General features: G+C 42.1%; 1 protein-coding gene across 2 annotated transcripts in view; it reads left to right on the forward strand.

The window, feature by feature from the left end:
• Positions 1-3602: 3602 nt before the first annotated feature.
• The window catches only part of kdm5a (lysine (K)-specific demethylase 5A), a 42423-nt gene continuing 25714 nt past the window's right edge, over positions 3603-20311 (forward strand). For both annotated transcript variants that reach the window (XM_056276090.1, XM_056276091.1), the window contains exons 1-12: positions 3603-4636; positions 5625-5702; positions 6062-6184; positions 7282-7452; positions 8068-8259; positions 13121-13199; positions 14203-14294; positions 14831-14989; positions 17455-17574; positions 18280-18438; positions 18699-18880; positions 19272-19434. In XM_056276090.1, the coding sequence (XP_056132065.1) occupies positions 4490-4636; positions 5625-5702; positions 6062-6184; positions 7282-7452; positions 8068-8259; positions 13121-13199; positions 14203-14294; positions 14831-14989; positions 17455-17574; positions 18280-18438; positions 18699-18880; positions 19272-19434 (1665 nt within the window). In that variant the 5' untranslated portion in view covers positions 3603-4489. The remainder of the gene's footprint in view (positions 4637-5624; positions 5703-6061; positions 6185-7281; positions 7453-8067; positions 8260-13120; positions 13200-14202; positions 14295-14830; positions 14990-17454; positions 17575-18279; positions 18439-18698; positions 18881-19271; positions 19435-20311) is intronic.

A 20311-nucleotide genomic window follows, 5' to 3' on the forward strand; every position in this document is an offset into this window, starting at 1 on the left:
TCAAGTTTCTAATATGCCAAAGTGAAGCCTTTTGTCAACAAGCAAAAGGGGTTTTCAAACACGGACATCTACCTTACCTCAGTTAAACTTTGAAAATGATTAAACAAGTCCTTAGTAACTAGATAAAAATTTTCTCCAGAGGGTTGAGGTCATGTCATTTACCTTGCTTAATGAGAGCTTGGTGACATTAATCAAGGTAACATCAACACAATTATTACATGCATAATATCCAAGTTGTACACTTTTGTTTATTTTGTCACCAAAATCAGTTTGATAGAAATGGGCAGTAAGCGGTCTATTCCGTTGTTTACCAACATGGGGGATCACCAGTTCAAATCCTTGTGTTATCTCCAGCATGGTTGGGTGTCCCTACAGACACAATTGGCCCCATCTGTGGGTGGGAAGCCGGATGTGGGTATATGTCCTGGTTGCTGAACTAGCACCTCTTCTGGTCGGTCAGGGCGCCTGTTCAGGGGGGAGGGGGAACTGGGGGGAATAGTGGGATCCTCCCACGCACTACGTCCCCCTGGCAATAACTCCTCACTGTCTGGTGAAAAGAAGCAGCTGGCGACTCCACATGTATCAGGAGGCATGTGGTGGTCTGCAGCCCTCCCTGGATCGGCAGAAGGGGTGGAGCAGCGACTGAGACGGCTCGGAACAGTGGGGTTATTGGCCAAGTACAATTGGGGAGAAAAAGGGGGAAAGCAGCCAAAAAAAGAAAAGAAATGGGCAGTAGGGTGGTGTAGGTATAATAGAGGATGTCAAACCCATGTTTAGATAATTATTTGTCCTGCTGCAAAGTCCATGAGGCAGAAAGTGAACATCTTACAATCACAAGTCATAGGGTTTTCACACAGCCATCATTGAGGCCATCCTCACATCCTCCATTAGCCTGGTTGGGTTCAGCCACCTCATGGGACTGAGGCGGACTAAAGCACATCAGAGGAGAACATTGGCAGGAAACATCCACCCGTCACCACCACCATCACCTCCAGATCCCTCACCTCCAGATCCTGGGAGCACACAGGCAAGATCACAGCTGACAGACAAGCATGCGCAAAAACACCACCTTGCTAAGCAGTGGTCCTCATTAACAATTAAGCTATCCACTGCACACCCTGCCAACACACACACACACACAAACAGGCTAGATTTAGACAAGATATGCAATTGTTAAAGACATTTAGATTTACATCTTATGGCCTTCAGCTGATCTCATGGTTGTCTTCAACTTATTATTCACCTGGATCGCCATTTTGCCATGGTGGAGAAGCTTGTGTGTACCAGTGATCCCAAGAGCTATGCCGCCTGGAACTTGGCCTCCTGGTAGGGGGGAGGGGGGTCCAGATGAAGCGCAATCCAACAAAGACCTCAACGGTGGAACTGGCGAAAGGTGTCTCCAGGTCATAACGACAGTGTAGGTGGATGAAGGCTGCAACAGAGGGTGGTCCCCAATCGTCTTGGTTCTCCATGCCTTTGGACTCTGGCCACCCCCTGCCAAAGATCGTGTGGTGGCTGTAGGCGCATCAGCCACTCCACATAAAAAGCTGTCACATGCAGGTGTCCTCCCATTATGCGGCTCCAGGATCGGTCTCTACGCCCACCTGAGGACCCAGAGGGAGGACGGTTATACTCAACCCTGACTGAGTGACCGCCGATGATGACGATTAGTTGAGTGGCTTATGAAAAGTTTAAAAGCAACATGCTTGATTACATTACAGATTACATGTTAAGCAATTACCATCTACTGTATTCATAAAATGACTAAATTATAATAATACATCTTGTTTACAGTGGCCTATTTTTTCTTTCAGTCACCATGTTCCATTTGCCTTTAAATTGAGTGGAGCCGCCACCTGGTGGTAAAAATGTAAAATGACTGCAAAAGTTGTCCCCATTAAAAATAATTGTCTGAAATATACCAATAAAGATGACCGGACTATTACTAAAGAAATATTAATGAACTTACATAACATGTAAAATGGTTTCAGCTGTTAGTAACCCTGGAGACGATAGACCATCAGCTGACAGCATAAATACGTAATGGATGATACATTTGAAACGTTTTATGGATTACAATATTTTGTGTCCAATCCAAAATCCAGGTGTCCCTGAGATTCAAAATGTGGGAACTACTGGCGGTAAATTTCAGGAGGCTCAGTCCCAAATTGCATTGGAGAGAACTCAATTTAGGCTAGTTTGATTGACATCTTTGCTATTTTAACTTCAGTCTTAAAAGCAGGAAATGTGAGGATGGGATTAAGCTTTTTTTTTCAAAGTCAACATGGTGCTGGATACTGAGGCGGCTTTCTGTGTCTCATTCATGCGGCCAAACAGCAGAAATGAGTTTGACTGTTCGGGCTGATGTTGATCATGTTCCAGAGAGCATCTCGTCTGAGGTTTTAAACCTACAGCAGACAGAATGCTTTTCCACACATTTAGTGGTTTAACAGCAACAACGCTGTTCCTCTGACGCATTGCTCTGCAGGTAAAGTGTTACTGCTCAGTATCGTTTTTTTCCGTTTGTCGACCGATCCCAAGAAAGTCTAGACGTCTCCCATTTACAAATGAAATAAACAGCCTCCCTACCTTGATTTTTCGTACCACAACTATGTCCGTCTAATGGGGGGGGGCTTATTTAGCAACAAAACCCAGTTAGTAATTCAAAATGTCATTTGCGAGATTTTGTAAAAATAAATCCTAAGCAGCTGTAGTGTTTCGTTTAATTCTTCTTACCCCATAAAACTGGTTAACTTTTATAAGGACGAACGCGCGATCTCGTTTGCGTAAGGATTGCAAATCAGTGTTTCCAATGTTGCGCGTGCGTTAGTCTAAGAAATAACAAAAGCTGCATAACATTAAGATTTGACAAAACAAAAAAAACAAAACACGAAATTCCTTGTTCAGATACTGTAAGAGAATTCGGTAAATCAATGTTAATCTTGTTTAATGGCGATAATGAGGATCTTCACGTTTGAACAGATGGCTCTACTTTTCGTCTGAAACGGAAGTGGAGGATCGGCACAATGTTATTACTTGGTAGTAATGCGGCTCGGGAAACGTTAGCAAAGGCTAAGTCAAACTTTATGTTAATATTAACTTTAATGCCAAGATTGGACGAGATGATATACTTATAACAGAACAATGGTCAAGACGTGAAAGTATCTACAGAGGACGAAGACCCGTTGTAGTTCCCACAATTTGAAGCTCTGTTTCCGCAGCGAGCTCACGAATTAACTCCAGGCAGCTAACGGCTGGCTATCTGTAGACTTGCTAGTCTTCATAGCGAACTCGGTGGCTAACAACAACAAAAACAACGTTGGCAGAAAGTCGCACCTCCGTGGACACAAAGTGAACAGGATGCTGTAAATGAACGACGTTGTGATTTATACTTTATCTCTGTACAAGAAATACGCCGCCCTCGTCGGATCGTGTCAGTGGAAATACTGCGGTTGGCCTTTCGCCGATGTAGCTAAGCTGCTCAGCCACTAGCGCCGACGAGCTGTTCGTTGCTAATATCGGTTAAGCCGATGTTAATTTATCCAACGCATTTGCAATTCTTCAATGAATTGGATTTCTGCAGTTGACGGATTGGTCAATACCAGGCCAGTCAACGATGTAACGCCTGTAGTTTATGCTACTAGCGAGCACCAAATCCATTGCTGTGGTCCGTCCGGGCTTCTCATCCGACGCCCTCGCCAAAGAACACTATGAGAATGATGGATTTCACCGGACGAAGCTGTACACGTTAAAAGCGATAAACCACCAAACTTTGGACGTCCGTTTAGCAACTTTGTTCTAAGATGCCATATGAGGATATCATCCATTACCCTGGCACCTAAACTAGTAGTGGTTGTTATTGTTGTTGTACTATCCCGGAACCTGTCCCAGCGGTGGCGTCCACTAAAATGTGGCAGCAGGTGTTGGATACCTCGGATGCTGTGTCTTGCAAGAGAATACAGACGGATATTTGATTCAGTTAGAGCGAGTGTGTTGAGCTTCTACCGGAGTGCATTTGGTTTCCTTCGCCTGACCCCCATTTTCAATGGGAATGATGGCTTTTTGGACTGATCCTGCCCTGCGTCCTGGGTAGCTTGCAACCCCGTGGTTCAGGTTGCTGCGTAGGGGAGTGGTAGGGAGGACCCCCCCCCCCCGGCTTGGCCCTGTTGTTTTGTGCGATGGAGAAGGCTTGAAAATTGCTTTGAGCTCATATGCTGTGTCCCCCCTCCCCATTCTTCTACATCTACTTTTAACATTTTTTTCTCATTGTGATACGTCACAGCAACTTGGCATACCTACAGATGACCTCGTCATTGGAGTGATTTTGCTTTTTTTTAGGTTTAAAAAACCATGCACACAGAGGAAATTCCCTCAACAAATGATGTTGATCATGACTTGATTTTACTCGGTCAAGTTTAAACGCTATACTTTTTTTTCTTTCTCCAAACAAGTGCTATTTCAAAGAGATTTTGACTGTTACAAATCCAACATGTCTGCGTTTGCCGAATTCGTGCCCCCTCCCGAATGTCCGGTTTTTGAGCCGAGTTGGGAGGATTTTTCGGATCCCTTAGGATTCATCAACAAGATCCGACCCATTGCCGAGAAAACGGGCATCTGTAAGATCCGACCCCCCGAGGTAAACTTTATTTTTTCTGACGTTGATCATTTCTCTTGTTCCACATAGGTCCGTGGGATTGCCCGGTTGCTCTTGTCATGTAACTAGTAGGTTTCTTTGGGCCTAACAGCTGCGTGGATCTCGCGTTGGAAACAAACCGAGGTCAAATTCAACATCTTCTCTGCGCTAAACGCAATTATCTCCTGAAGTGGGTGAAAGTTGTGTAGCGTGATATTGGGGGGAAAAAATGTATCTCGGTTTGGTAAAGGTGACTTCGTTTCAAAATTTCCGCCGTTACTTCTTTTGTTTTTGTTTCTTCAAAGCTAACGTTGCATTTTAACGCGTTAGCTGCAGAGACTGGCCGTCACATTCGTTCGCTCATCGTCTTGTTTAGAGAAATGCAGTCAACACTAATTATATCTATCTACGTTTTGCCTGTTTTATTTGTTTGTTCGTTTATGCACAGTTAGTCACCCAAGGATTTGTCATTTTATGACCAGTCAAGAATATACTTAATTGTTACCCAGAAGAGGCTATACCCTATTAAAAGTTTCCCTTTACCTGAAAAAAAGACTAAAGAAACTGGTGGCAATGCCTTTCAAACCAGATGATTGAATAACACTGCTATGGTTGCTTGAAGATGAGCACCAATTCAACCCTGCTGATGCTAAACCTAATTTTGAGTAAGACGGTGTTTTTGCTACCAACTGCTTAATTGTCTTTGTTGTCTTTTCCTTATTGCAGCAGTATTCAGTCCTGTGCTGTGGGGGGCAATGTGTATGCAGGTTCTTTTTCTAGTCCAACACTACACCAAAGAATTTTACTAATCTCTCTTCCCCTGTCTGAGTTCTAGTTTAGTATAGCTTATTAGTGAAATCAGCTGTTGCGGGGGGGGGGGGGGGGGGGTGATGCTTACACGTGGCCCTGCTCCATGGCACATGATTAAATACCACAGCCTAACTATTTGATTTATTGGGTTTTGCTCATGTTTGGGTTTTCCTGTTTTCAGGACTGGCAGCCTCCCTTTGCCTGCGATGTTCGAAACTTCCGCTTCACCCCTCGAGTCCAAAGACTCAATGAACTTGAGGTAATATTCCAAAGTTTTAAAATGATATATCATAGTATCATATCAGCATAATAATAACAACCCCCTTTTTAGCTTGAGAGCCATTAAAATTAAAATTAAATTATCACAGTGATGTTGGGTTTGCACTTTAGTGTAACAAGCCTCTGACCTGTTGATAAATGTGTTTAGTGCGTTGGCATGTTAACTTTAAGTGCTATTAAACAAAGAAAAATCCAGAATTAGGATCAAAAGGTTTTCACCTACCTCAAGTGATATGACCTTACAGTTGAGTCCAGGCGCTCAAGTGCAGTCTTGCTCAGTGGTCATTGTGGGTCTGCATTCTGATTCTTTACCCCTCAACCCCTCCCTCGCCTCTCCAGGCCCTCACCCGGGTCAAGCTCAACTTTCTGGATCAGATCGCTAAGTTCTGGGAGCTGCAGGGCTCCAAAATCCGCTTCCCACACGTGGAGAGAAAAATCCTGGACCTCTACCGGCTTAGCAAGGTAAAACTGGACCTTCTGTTCTTTGAGATTTTAGGTTGGGCATTTCCTTATGAGAAAATTGACCTAGCATCAGTGTATTACAGGACACACTAAGGGATAAACAGAATACAAAAGATGTGATACAAAAAGTGCATAAGATCATCAGCATAATAAACAGTAGAAACATTTTAACTAATAAAATAGGAGAGATAGATAAATGAAATTGTCATATGTAGGATTAAATGTGCAGAGAGCAGCCGTATAACCAACTAGCAGTATACCACACTGTACATTTATAGAAATAGAAAATGAATTAAATGCTTTTATGCAATACATTTTATATAAGAAAAATTCTTACCTGTTGGATTGATAACTATTTTGAATGGTGTCTTCTAGTAAAGGGTTATAATATTTTTTTTCTGGTAAAACACTGTAAAACAGTTTTCAAAGAAAAAAGCAAACACCAGTTAAGTGTTTGCATTTGAGTGCATTTTTACCTACTCTGATTCTAGTAGTCTTCAGATTGAATGAGTTGTTAGGTGGGTTATATTACTTATCTTGTTACAAGGTCTGCTTAAATTTAAAAAAAGAATATGAGGATTTTCCAGGCCCTGAAAAGTTTGAAAATGAGAGAAAAGGTGGAAAAAGTGCAAAAAACTTAAGCAAGTCCTCATATTTGTGATTTTGACTTGCTTTCTTACCATTTTACTAAATTAGATATTTGCTTTGAGCTGTAATCATCACCTGTTGAGTATTACGATCTGTGTGACAATCATATTCTGTGTGACAATCATATTTTCCAGCTGTCCTGTTGTATATTATCCAAATGCCGACCAGAATCTTCATATCCATTCTACAAATTGTAGTCTTGAGAAAGAATTGCATGTTGGAATTAGAGTACTGATGTTTTACATAAGTCTTCTTTCATAAGTGACCTCATAGTTTTTTTTTAAAGGCGCAGTGTGACTCAGATCTTCCCACTTATTTCTGTTATCTCCTCCTCAGTATTAAATTTGTTTCCCTGTTTCCCCACTAAATGTGGCCTACTTTCCTGTGTTGCCTCAATCACACCCTCAATGCTGGCGAGTGTTTTCAGATCCGACTGTTCCATGTTTCAGAACGTGTCATCGGAGGGTGGTTTTGAGAATGTGTGTAAAGAGAAGAGGTGGTCCAAAGTGGCCAGCCGGATGGGGTTCCCACAGGGTAAAGGCATTGGCTCGTTGCTTCGCTCCCACTATGAGAGAATCCTCTACCCCTACGAGCTCTTCCAGTCTGGAGCCACGCTCACTGTGAGTACTGACAACAGATGAACAGACAAAAATAGACGCCACCCTAGGGTTGTCCGTGTCACAGACCTTCACGATACAAACAAAAGAAATCAACATAGGAATTTTTCCTGAATTCAATGAATATTCATTGAGTATTGTCATTGAATTTTGAATGTATGATTTGCGGAATGTGCTCATGATGTGTTTTCGAAAGTTTCTGCATGTGGGAATGTGTCAAAATTGCGGAAATTTGGTTTGTGTGTTTTTTGTGTGTGCACACTCAGGCAGACCAGGTTACGTCACATTTTTGTGGTATAGTGCCCTTGCGTGTTGCCAGGGTGCAATCTGGAGCTCTAAGGAATGTTTTTGCTGGTATAGTACAGATGTTGTTACCAGCTAGTCAAACCTTTTCCAAAGAACTAGCAGCTAATTCAGAGGTATGACTCCCTCACTATATTATTTCCATCTTGATTAAAAAGAATCACAGATTAATCCTTGAATTCCTAATCCTTCCACTAGACTAGAGTTTACTCTGCGTGCTTCAGATGTCATACTTATGAAATAACTGTTTCTTTGTAGCCTCAAATGGGCAAATCTTTGTTGACTTTTGAAGAATCTCATTTCCTTTCACCCCAGGGCATCCAGCGGCTGTACGAGGAGGGAGACGATGGAGAAGAGCCAGATGAGGGGGTAGGTGATGAGGCAGCGGAGGAAGAGGAGTTTGAGGAGGAGGAGCAAAAGGAGAAAGACCGGGAGGGACTTGGGGACGGAATGCAGACCAAGGAGCGGCTCTTGCCTGAGAGGCGTTCACGGCGGCTGAAATCTGAGGTAAAAAGAAAAGGAATTTAAAGAAGTTTACAAGAGGGTTTTTGAACACAGGGGTCTAGATAGTGAACTGAGAGCTCTTATGTCTTGTAAACCAGGATACCGGATACATTCAGAATGATACATTTTACCCCAGGATGCTCTAATGCACATGTAATAAGCTGTGGTTCAAGGAAAGTTCACTTTTTAAAAACCCAGACATCATTAAAACATTTGCATCATTTAGCATCATGCAGCCAGACTTCACTTATCGCTTCAATATTGAGAAATTTCCCACTCTTGTTTCTACTACTACTACTACTACTACTACTACTACTACTACTTTCAGCTGCTCCCGTTAGGGATCGCCACAGTGGATCATCCATTTCCATCTCTTCCTGTCCTCTGCATCTTCCTCTTGTCACACCAGCCCCCTGCATGTCCTCTCTCACCACATCCATAAACCTCCTCTTTGGCCTTCCTCTTTTCCTCTTACCTGACAGCTCCATATTCAGCATCCTTCTCCCAATATATCCAGCATCTCTTCTCCACACATGTCCAGGCCATCTCAATCTTGCCTCTCTTGCTTTGTCGCCAAACTGTCCAACCTAAGCTGTCCCTCTAATATACTTGTTCCTAATCCTGTCCTTCTTCGTCACTCCGAATAGAAATCGTAGCATCTTCAACTCTGCCACCTCCAGCTCCTCCTCCTGTCTTTTCGTCAGTGCTTTCCAAACCATATAACATAGCTGGTCTTATAACCATCTTGTAAACCTTTCCTTTAACTCTTATTGGTACCCTTCTGTCGCAAATCACTCCTGACAATCTTCTCCACCCTGCCTGCACTCTTCTTCACCGCTCTTCTGTACTCCCCGTAACTTTGGAAATTTGACCCCAAGTAAACTTAGCACAAAAAGTAAGGAAATTTGTGTTTGGTAGATGATTTCTTTGTTGTAACACTGCTTCTTGGCAATAAATCTTATATCAGGCACCTGATTGTCAGCACCTGGGGTACCAGAAGCTCAAAACAAGAGTCAATAGCAACAGCAAAATAAGCTGTTTGGCATTGGCAGAGAAGATTTGGCAAATTTTTCATGGGCGCAACCCACATCCTCAGCTCTGCTGCTCATCCCACAAATACATGTTCCTTACGAATTTGGCACCATTTAAAAGGGAAATAAACAGGCTTTCCAACGACATAAGATTTATTGCCAAGAAGCATTGTTACAACAAAGAAATAATCTACCAAACACAAATTTCCTTACTTTTTGTACTAAGTATATTTAAACTCGTAGGCCTTCGTCACCTCTACTTCTTGCATCCCCACCATTCCACTGTCCTCCCTCTCATTCACGCATATGTATTCCGTCTTGCTCCTACTGACTTTCATTCCTCTTCTCCAGTCACTCTTCCCGCTCTTGTTTAAGCCCTCAAAAACTATATCTCCTCAAAAGAGGAAGCTCACAGAACAGTCAGATATGTTTTAATGTGTTCTGTCAAAACAAAAGGTTTCAAATCATGTTTTTAATTACAAACCCCAATTCCAATGAAGTTGGGACGTTGTGTGAAAGGTAAATAAAAACAGAATACAATGATTCGCAAATCCTTTTCGACCTATATTCAATTGAATATATTACAAACAAGATATTTAATGTTCAAACTGATAAACTTTATTGATTTTTTTTGCAAATATTCACTCGTTTTGAATTTGATGCCTTCAATATGTTCCAAAAAAGCTGGGACAGGGTCATGTTTACCACTGTGTTACATCACCTTTCCTTTTAACAACACTCAATAAGCACTTGGAAACTGAGGACACTAATTGTTGAAGCTTTGTAGGTGGAATTCTTTCCCATTCTTGCTTGATATACGACTTCAGTTGCTCAACAGTCCGGGGTCTCCGTTGTCGTATTTTGCGCTTCATAATGCGCCACACATTTTTAATGGGTGACAGGTCTGGACTGCAAGCAGGCCAGTCTAGTACCCTCACTCTTTTACTACGAAGCCACGCTGTTGTAACACGTGCAGAATGTGGCTTGGCATTGTCTTGCTGAAATAAGCAGGGACGTCCCTGAAAAAGACGTCGCTTGGATGGCAGCATATGTTGCTCCAAAACCTGTATGTACCTTTCAGCATTAATGGTGCCTTCACAGATGTGCAAGTTACCCATGCCATGGGCACTAACACACCCCCATACCATCACAGATGCTGGCTTTTGAACTTTGCACTGATAACAATCTGGATGGTCCTTTTCCTCTTTAGCCCGGAGGACAAGATGTCCATGATTTCCAAAAACAATTTGAAATGTGGACTCATCAGACCACAGCACACTTTTCCACTTTGCGTCAGTCCATCTCAGATGAGCTCGGGCCCAGAGAAGCCGGCGGCGTTTCTGGGTGTTGTTGATATATGGCTTTCGCTTTGCATGGTAGAGTTTTAACTTGCACTTGTAGATGTAGCAACGAACTGTGTTAACTGACAGTGGTTTTCCAAAGTATTCCTGAGCCCACGTGGTAATTCCTTTACAGAATGTCGGTTTTTAATGCAGTGCCGCCTGAGGGATCGAAGGTCACGAGCATTCAATGTTGGTTTTCAGCCTTGCCGCTTATGTGCAGAGATTTCTCCAGATTCTCTGAATCTTTTGATGATATTATAGACTGTAGATGATGAAATCCCTAAATTCCTTGCAATTGTACATTGAGAAACGTTGTTCTTAAACTTTTGGACTATTTGCTCACGCAGTTGTTCACCAAGTGGTGAACCTCACCCCATCCTTGTTTGTGAATGACTGAGCCTTTCGGGGATGCTCCTTTTATACCCAATCATGGCACTCACCTGTTTCCAATTAACCTGTTCACCTGTGGAATGTTCCAAACAGGTGTTTTTTGAGCATTCCTCAACTTTCCCAGTCTTTTGTTGCCCCTGTCCCAGCTTCTTTGGAACGTGTTGCAGGCATCAAATTCAAAATGAGTGAGTATTTGCAAAAAACAATAAAGTTTGTCAGTTTGAACATTAAATATCTTGTCTTTGTAGTGTATTCAATTGAATATAGGTCGAAAAGGATTTGCAAATCATTGTATTCTGTTTTTATTCATGTTTTACACAACGTCCCAACTTAATTGGAATTGGGGTTTGTAAGATTACTTTAATTTGGGGTATCCGGGTAGCATAGTGGTCTATTCCGTTGCCTATTAACACTGGGATCGTCGGTTCAAATCCCCGTGGTGCCTGCGGCTTGGTCGGGCGTCCCTACAGACACAATTGGCCGTGTCTGCGGGTGGGAAGCTGGATGTGGGTATGTGTCCTGGTCGCTGCACTAGCGCCTCCTCTTGTTGGTCGGGCGCCTGTTCGGGGCGGAGGGGGAACTGGGGGAATAGCGTGATCCTCCCACTGGCTACGTCACTCTGGTGAAACTCCTCACTGTCAGGTGAAAAGAAACGGCTTGCGATTCCACATGTATCGGAGGAGGCATGTGGTAGTCTGCAGCCCTCCCTGGATCAGCAGCAGGGGTGGAGCAGCAACTGGGACAGCTTGGAAAACAGGGTAATTGGTCAAGTACAACTGGGGAGAAAAAGGGGGAAGATTCAAAAAAAAAATTAAAAGGGATTAATTTGCAATGCTGCAAATATGTTTTCCTTGATACAACCATGGCCAGTCACTGGAAGTACGCAACTAATGCTATGGACTCCCGCACTCACAAGTATAGAGTTTACAGATGGTTTAGAAATACTGTCAACTGCAAAAAGTTGTTCCAAAAGTTGTTCGACTGTGCTGTAATGCAGAACATATTCTTAACAAGCATAAAATGTACCTGACTCTTCTGTGAAATTCCCATTTTTGAGAAGGAGATAAATCATGGTTTTTGAAGGTTTAAATGATTTCTCAGTTGAACAGGCTGAAGCCAGCAAAGAGATCCAGCAAAGTGTTGTCTTTCTCAATACCGGAGTGATCAATGAAATTGTTGTCTGTACAATTCTAAATGATGCCTCACAATTTATTAATTATGTCTGTTAAAAAAAAGTGACTATTTTAAAGGGAAGATTCACCAGTTTTTAGCCTTATCTCTTGTCTACCTGCAACAGGGATAGTGCATGAAAAACACCTGCAGTTGTTCTTAATTATTTCTGCATCTTGGAGTGGCAGTGAAACAAGTTTTTTTTTGGGCAGCCAAGTGACGTCAGTTGGTGTCTGGAAAATATACAGCTTAGTAGGGTTTCTAACACTCTAATCTACTCTAAACATGCTGTTCAAAAAACACATCCTTGTTCTCTCGACAAAGCAACGTTTCCGTTGGTGTAAATGATGTCCCACAACACTAACGCAGAGGATTGTATGGTTGACGATACAGAGCTTGCGCGCAATACATTCTGGTACGTTTAGGCACCATGGGAAAGACTGAGCAGGACAACACCGATTTCTCCATCAGTAAAGGACACAATGAGGACTTTATTGCTTCAATCCACTAAACATAAAGGGTTGGTTCCCCAGACACAGGTTTAAGACTTGTTCTGGATTAAACTGAATTTTGAGAGTCTCCATACAAAAGTCACTTTAGTCCAGGACTAGGCCTAATCTGTGTCTGGGAAACCAGCCCAGAGTGTGCTAATTCTTAAGCTTGCTTTGTGGCCAACTAACTAAATTTTGGACTCATGTTGTAAAATAATTTGGGTGCTTGTTTTAGAGGAGAAAAAAAAATCTTGTTTGTTACCTTAATATCCCTTCCACTGCCACATCCTCTCCCTCCCTGCCCTGCCCTAGATTCTCAGCTGCAGCAGACATGCTCCCCAAAGGTTGTTAGATATTTGGCCTTTTTAGCAGGATCAGAGCTTTTCTTCAACATATCCCCAGTGCTGTGTCATGATCTGCTGTTGTTGTTTGTTTCCAGCGGGAAAATAAGGAACCGAAAGGCCTCAAAATTTTTGGCACAAGTCCCAAAATGGTGGGACTAGAGATTGTACCAGCTGGTAAGGAAGAAACTTCATATTTCTACTTTTTTTTTGAGTCAGTTTCCAATTTAATGGTGTATGAGCTTAAATGGGTTTGATTTTATGCAAATAGACTGAACTGGTATTTGTCAGTGTGATATGTCCTGGCAAATTAGTTCTACCTGTGTTGACAGCGTCACAGTGCTAAATCTAACTTGTATTAGTAATAATAATAAGCTATATGACAAAGTGATTAACATATTATGTTTGTTTATAAACGGACTAATAGAGCCCCTAGTGTCTGACAGGCCATGCACAATTTGTCGAGTCGAGCCGGTACCATGCAGTGGAAAAGCGCAATTGGTGCCGAGCCAAGGCCGGTAACAAAGAGATCAAATTTCAGTAGGGGTGGGTCGGGGGAGATGCACACGGTGCAGTGTGTTTGTTTACTTTGTTATGGGGGTGATGAGAGAGATGAGATATGGCAGAGTTAGTGTCAGTGAAAACGAAAACTGCGCCAACATAGCAACATTTCGGGTATGAAGCCGACAAAAGAGGTGAGCCAAAAAACATAGACAAGATTTTGATATTTTGATTATTTGATATTTTTCTAAGTTGCACTTGGACGAAATAGTATTTTATTTACTATTCTGAGGTTTAGAAGAAGAAAAGTTGAGTTGAATGGTTGTTGTGAGGAATAAAACACAATGTCGCTGCAGTGTCATTATGTTCCACTCGGGAATGGCAGCTGCCGAGTCAAGTGTGACACCTAGTGGTAAAATTGGGTATATTGGTCTAGTCTGGTGTTTGGCTTAATATCAAGTCAGTTTGAAAATTTTAAACCGGCCCATCCCTAATTTCTGCAAGTATTTGTACGCAGGATGGATTTTAAACAACAAAGCACTAAGGGTCACTAAGATTTGGGACTCCCCTCCAAAAAAAAATTCATTAACAATACTGTAATAGAACTTTTGCGTTGATGCTCTTTTAGTTTCTTGTTCTATGCTTTTTCTGTTCTAACATTGTCTCTTCAACAAACTAGATGATGGATATAACAAAAGGCAGCGACATCTCAAGGCCCAAGCCTTTGCCATCAAAATGCGTCCACGTAAGGAGACGTTGGAGGTCAACTTTGTGAGTACCAATTTGTGGTTTGGTTGCCTCTAAATTGCTAGTTAAACTTAGTTTTTGAAGACAATTTTCAAGACATGTCTTAATGCATGCGCATAATCCACGTAAGACAATCAAAGAAAGTTGAATCAGTTCATCTGGACACACGTTTATTGAGAGATTCAATGGCCATGTGTACTATTCACAGAGGATTTGGGAATGTTTGCAATCTATGTGAAGAGGCCATCTATGCTGTGATTGCAAACATTCCCAAATCCTCTGTGAATAGTATACATAGCCATTGAAACTCTAGTTAATGGTCAGGCCTATTTGCATGTGAAACTGATCGTTGGTTTGGGTGGTTATGCAGCTGTATTGTTTATACTGGTAAGGATACCTGCAGTCAGTTGAGACAGAAGAGGTCACTTAGATGAACATTGTGTCCAGATGAACTGATTCAACTTTCTTTAATTTTCAGGACAATTTTCCAGTTAATCATGTCATGTGTAATTTAGCACTTTAACCACTCTTGCATGTGTTCTGTCGTACTGATCCCCCAGATTGACCTCTACCTCTGCCTAATGTGTGGGCGGGGTGACGAGGAGGATCGTCTACTACTCTGTGATGGCTGTGATGACAGCTACCACACCTTCTGTTTGATCCCACCCCTGCATGATGTGCCTAAGGGAGACTGGCGCTGCCCAAAGTGTGTGGCTGAGGTGAGACTTTAATGCTGACTTACAAGTCCAAATGTAAATTAGTAGTACTGCAAACACAAAAGCCTTTATATTATATATACAATAGCCTTTATAGTTACAGACCCACAGTCTGTTGTGATATTTTTTGTTAAGAGGCATGAGCTGAAGCTATGGGGTGTTATATATTTAAAAGTCAAATATCTCAGCCTCTTTCAGGACAGCTATCTGAGCACTTATCAAAGTCTTGAAACGAATCAATAATTTAAAAGGTCTTTAAATTTGCTCTACTGTTTGTCAGTGCAAGAATGATTTGTCTTGAATGAAATACAGTGCCATGAAAAAGTATTTGCCCCTTTCCCGATTTCCTCTATTTTTGCATATTTGTCACACTTGTTTCAGATCTTCATATAAAATGTAATATAAGACGAAGAGAACCCAAGTAAACACAAAATTCAGTTTTTAGATGATAATTTTATTTATTTAAGGAAAAATGTTATCCAACTAACTATAAACTTCTATAACTTCTATAAACTAATATATACATTTATATGTGTGTGTGTGTATATAACTATTGAAAAGCAAACAAAAACTACATAAAAAACCTCTTCAAACAACTGAAAAATACAAAAATATGTAACTTTGGTCTGTCTCTTTCAATAACTGTATCCTCTCGCTCTCTCTTTCAATACATTCTCTTGCTCAAATACTCCTCTCCTCAAAGAGAGAATTTGAGGTGGAAGGGCGTAGCCAGGGATTGTGACTTGTATTACATCACATACCCGAGCCTATAGGCCCAAATATACTTGGGTGGAACGTACGCGGAGCGGACTCCGCCAGACTAAAAGTGGACTAAAAGCGGACGTCCGCGAGCCCTGTGCGCGCAAAGCTCAGATTTTACGACCACGATGAGTCCGCGCCGCGCACCAGTGTCAGCGGTGCGGACTCATCGCGGTCGTAAAATCTGAGCTTTGCGCGCACAGGGCTTGCGGACGTCCACTTTTAGTCCGGCGGAGTCCGCTCCGTGTACGTTCCGCCCGAGTATGTTTGGGCCTTAAAACAGTCCATGGTTGTAGTAATGCAGTTATAACCACAGAAGCAGCATGTAGCTGAAATTTACTGCTTCACGTATAAATCTTATAGATTGCGCTAAATTGTCAAGATAAGCACCAGGGTCAATGTCTCCGACTTGTATGTATCCAGGTACATCATATTAAGTGAAAATAAGTTGTTTTAGTGTTGTGTAGACTTTTAGATGAGCAGTTCATGTTCGAAAACCCTCCAGTGTCACTGAATTGGAGCAATTCTGCAAAGAAGAGTGGGCCAAAATTCCTCCATAGCGATGTGAAAGACTGATCTCTGATTATAGGAAGCATTTTGTTGCAGTTCTTGCTGCTAAAGGGGGTACATAGTCAGTTATTAAGTTTAGGGGGCAATTACTTTCTCACATGGGTGATATGGGTGTTGGATAACTTTTCCCTTCAATAAATGAAATGATCATTTAAAAACCATATTTTGTGTTTACTCGATTTCTCCTTGTCTCATTACATTTTGTATAGAGATCTGAAACCATTCAGTGTGACAAATACGTAAAAATAGCGGAAATCAGGTAGGGGGCAAATACTTTTTCACTGCACTGTACGTAAGGGAGTCCTATTCTAGAGAGCAAAACTGGCCTAGTTTTGGTATGGATTGAGCAATGCCAGATGTTAGTTATGTACTGGTAAAACATGGTATTAAAACTACTTACCATTTTGCCATGGTTTGTGTCAGGCGAAATAAAATCACATTGAAAAACAAGACTAGGTTAAAACTTAGTATATGGTTGGACTGCGACTACATTTAGAAAGCAGCTGTTTTTGCACAACTACATTTAAAATGCGGCTGCGACTACATTTAAAAAGTGGCTGTTTTTACATCGGTTTCTTGAACAGCGGTTGTACTGGACAGCAGTTTTCAAACCATTAATTTTCACTCTTAACTGCGTGTGGCTATTAGCGCTGGTGTTTGTGAATTGGACTTGTTTGTGCAATGAGGGGTTTCAGTATTATCCACGAGCAGCAATATATTACATTCATTAGCGTGCGAACCGCTGCACTGATTCATGGCCAATAGGGAAACTCCCAATTCCGTGTTTACCAGCTGTGTTATTGGTCAGCCGAGCAATCGTGTAACTTCAGTGATATTGTTGGTCACGTGATCCAGCGGCCCAATCGTGTCAAAGCGATCACTCAGTCTGTCAGTCAGACACACCAAACATGAACACTCAGTCAGTCAGAGGGTTTGTAGGGCTGGCCCTGCCGGCCAGTCCAGCCAAAAACTAACCTACTAAATAACATTTTTAACCTATTGCATAATCACACCCCTGGACAACTGCTACATTGCAAACCAGGGGCAGTTTGTCACTCGTCAGTCAAGGAGCCACTCAGGGTGTGCATTAATTCCTACTGTTCATATGATAGCGTCTGCTGTTCATCTTATCCCTACAGGAGTGCAGTAAACCAAGGGAGGCCTTTGGTTTTGAACAGGCTGTGAGGGAATATACTCTGCAGAGCTTTGGGGAGATGGCTGACCACTTCAAGTCTGACTACTTCAACATGCCTGTCCATGTATGTAAAATGCTGTCACAGTGTTAGTCGATAAATGAGTGGACATAAACCCATACAAACACCTAATAAAGTTTGTGGACTGCCCACAGTGTTGCACTTGAATATGTGTAACTTAAAATTTTGTTTTTCAAGGGAAGGTTTGTTGAGAACAATCGTATTTCAATAAATGCCTTCCTTTGCATCTGTAGTGTGAGATATACTGGCACCTGGGTGCTGTCCATTACAACAACCGCCTTCTACTGTTGGGTGTACACTTACAATTGAGAGGCACTTCAGTTGTTGGGGGAAGCTTTTCCCGACACAGATTTTCCTCTGCTGTGTGGGGGTTTGAATCTAGTCACAAGGCTGCTTCACAAACCTTAAGGCTGCTACATCTGTCAATCAGGTTCTCACTGATGACAACAAAATGTTTCTCCCTCAACAGTTTTAAAAGTTAGGGTTCTGAAAGACATTTCTCCTTGGAAAATTAGAGCCCCAACCCCGTAAAACCACATAGAATGATACCGCTCAGGTAAAATATGTTTACAGTTGTACATACTATTATTAATTGATCAGTGGTAAGTTTGATTTCCAACGCAACAGTAGACATCACAGTCATTACTTAGCATCATTCACATGTAGCGTACACCTGGACTAACTGAAAAAAGGATAAATATCTGTGTGCTCTGTGGCTTAGTCTCCTGTATTCCCCGTCATTTTTCCCAGATGGTCCCCACGGAACTGGTGGAGAAAGAGTTCTGGCGCCTGGTCAGCAGTATCGAAGAGGATGTTATCGTAGAGTACGGAGCTGACATTAGCTCAAAGGAGGTTGGCAGTGGATTCCCGGTACGGGATGGCAAGAGGAGGTTATTGGGAGATGAGGAGGTAAGAAATTTGCTCATAAAGAATTAATTCTAAACTGGTTAACATACATTTGGAGACATGACATGAAAGGTATGAGTCAATGGATAAACATGCAAATGATTCTGTCCTAAAAATGAAACTACTTTGTTAGCAGTGAACTTCTATGGCGACTCATAACTTAAATTGAAATCAGTGTTATTAAAGGCACAATCCTGAATATTTAAATGCAACTGAATGTCCTTTTTGAAACATTGTAAATGAAAAGAGATTTTTTTTCATAGGAGTATGCCAACTCAGGCTGGAATCTGAACAACATGCCAGTGCTGGAGCAGTCGGTGCTCACCCACATCAATGTGGACATCTCGGGCATGAAGGTACCCTGGCTGTACGTGGGCATGTGTTTCTCTTCTTTCTGCTGGCATATTGAAGACCACTGGAGCTACTCTATCAACTTCCTGCACTGGTGAGGTGCTGCACACACTGGGGATCTGATTTATTCATACCAACTATTTTCCCCATTTGAATTTAGTGGAATGTATTTGTTTAAACCTGATGAGACCTGTGGCTATTAGCAGTTTAGGCTCATTACTGAAGAGAATGGGCAAGGTTTTAGATTTTACTGAGTTAAACTGATTGTGTATATACAGTTACTTTTTACAGATTATATCTGCCGAAATTAGTAACAAGTATCAGGCTCAGTTTGGGTATAAATCAGACAAGGACTTTAATTTCAAGCCTATGCAGACTTCTTATAGAGATTTTCTCTCTAAGTCATTCTGGATAAGAACGTTAATTAAATGCCTAAGATATGAATGTATTTTAACACCTCCTTCCTCTCCCTGTGTCTCCTTCAGGGGGGAGCCGAAAACATGGTATGGAGTTCCAGCCTCAGCTGCTGAGCAGCTCGAGGCGGTGATGAAAAAGCTGGCACCGGAGCTGTTTGACTCCCAGCCTGATCTCCTTCACCAGCTGGTCACCATCATGAACCCCAACATCCTCATGGAGCATGGCGTTCCTGTATGTGGGCTGGGCCTTGTTGGTTTATGTGGGGTTGGGGCAGTTCCATGATCAGGGCTCACACAAACATTTTGAAATTTGACCAAAAAAGTCGAGAGAAAATGTAAATCAGTTCCAGCACACATGGAAAACCACTGTTATTGGAATATTTGCTATTATGAAGAAAAAATTTAACCCACAGAGTGTAAGACAAATTGACTACTTCCAGTGTTAGCATATATCATATTTAATATCTACCAAAATATAAATCCAAGAAGAAACTAAATGTCTGGAGGGGAAAATGGAATTTAAGAAAAACCGTAAAATGGGTGGCGTACAAGAGTTAAATTTATTGTATTCTGGAATGTGATTTTTATTGATTAGTTATAGATTTGTAGTATATTTTGGGCAAACAATTTTTTTAATGAGAAATTACTTTTGCCCTGTCATTATGCGTTATGGGTGGCATGTTGGTACAGTGGTTAGCGCGGTCACCTCACAGTAAGAAGGTCCTGGGTTCGAGCCCCGGGGTAGTCCAACCTTGCGGGTCGTCCTGGGTCATCCTCTGTGTGGAGTTTGCATGTTCTCCCTGTGTCTGCGTGGGTTTCCTCTGGGTGCACCGATTTCCTCCCACAGTCCAAAGACATGAAGGTCAGGTGAATCGGCCATACTAAATTGTCCCTAGGTGTGCGTGTGTGTGTGTGTGTGTGTGTGTGTGTGTGTGTGTGTGTGTGTGTGTGTGTGTGTGTGTGTGTGTGTTAGCCCTGTGATGGACTGGTGGCCTGTACAGGGTGTCTTCCCCGCCTGCCGCCCAATGACTGCTGAGATAGGCTCTAGCATCCTGCGACCCCGGTTGGGATAAGCAGCTTGGATAATGGTTGGATGGATGGATTAAGCC

This window comes from Lampris incognitus, chromosome 3 (genome assembly GCF_029633865.1).
Source record: "Lampris incognitus isolate fLamInc1 chromosome 3, fLamInc1.hap2, whole genome shotgun sequence".
Taxonomy (NCBI): Eukaryota; Metazoa; Chordata; class Actinopteri; order Lampriformes; family Lampridae; genus Lampris; species Lampris incognitus.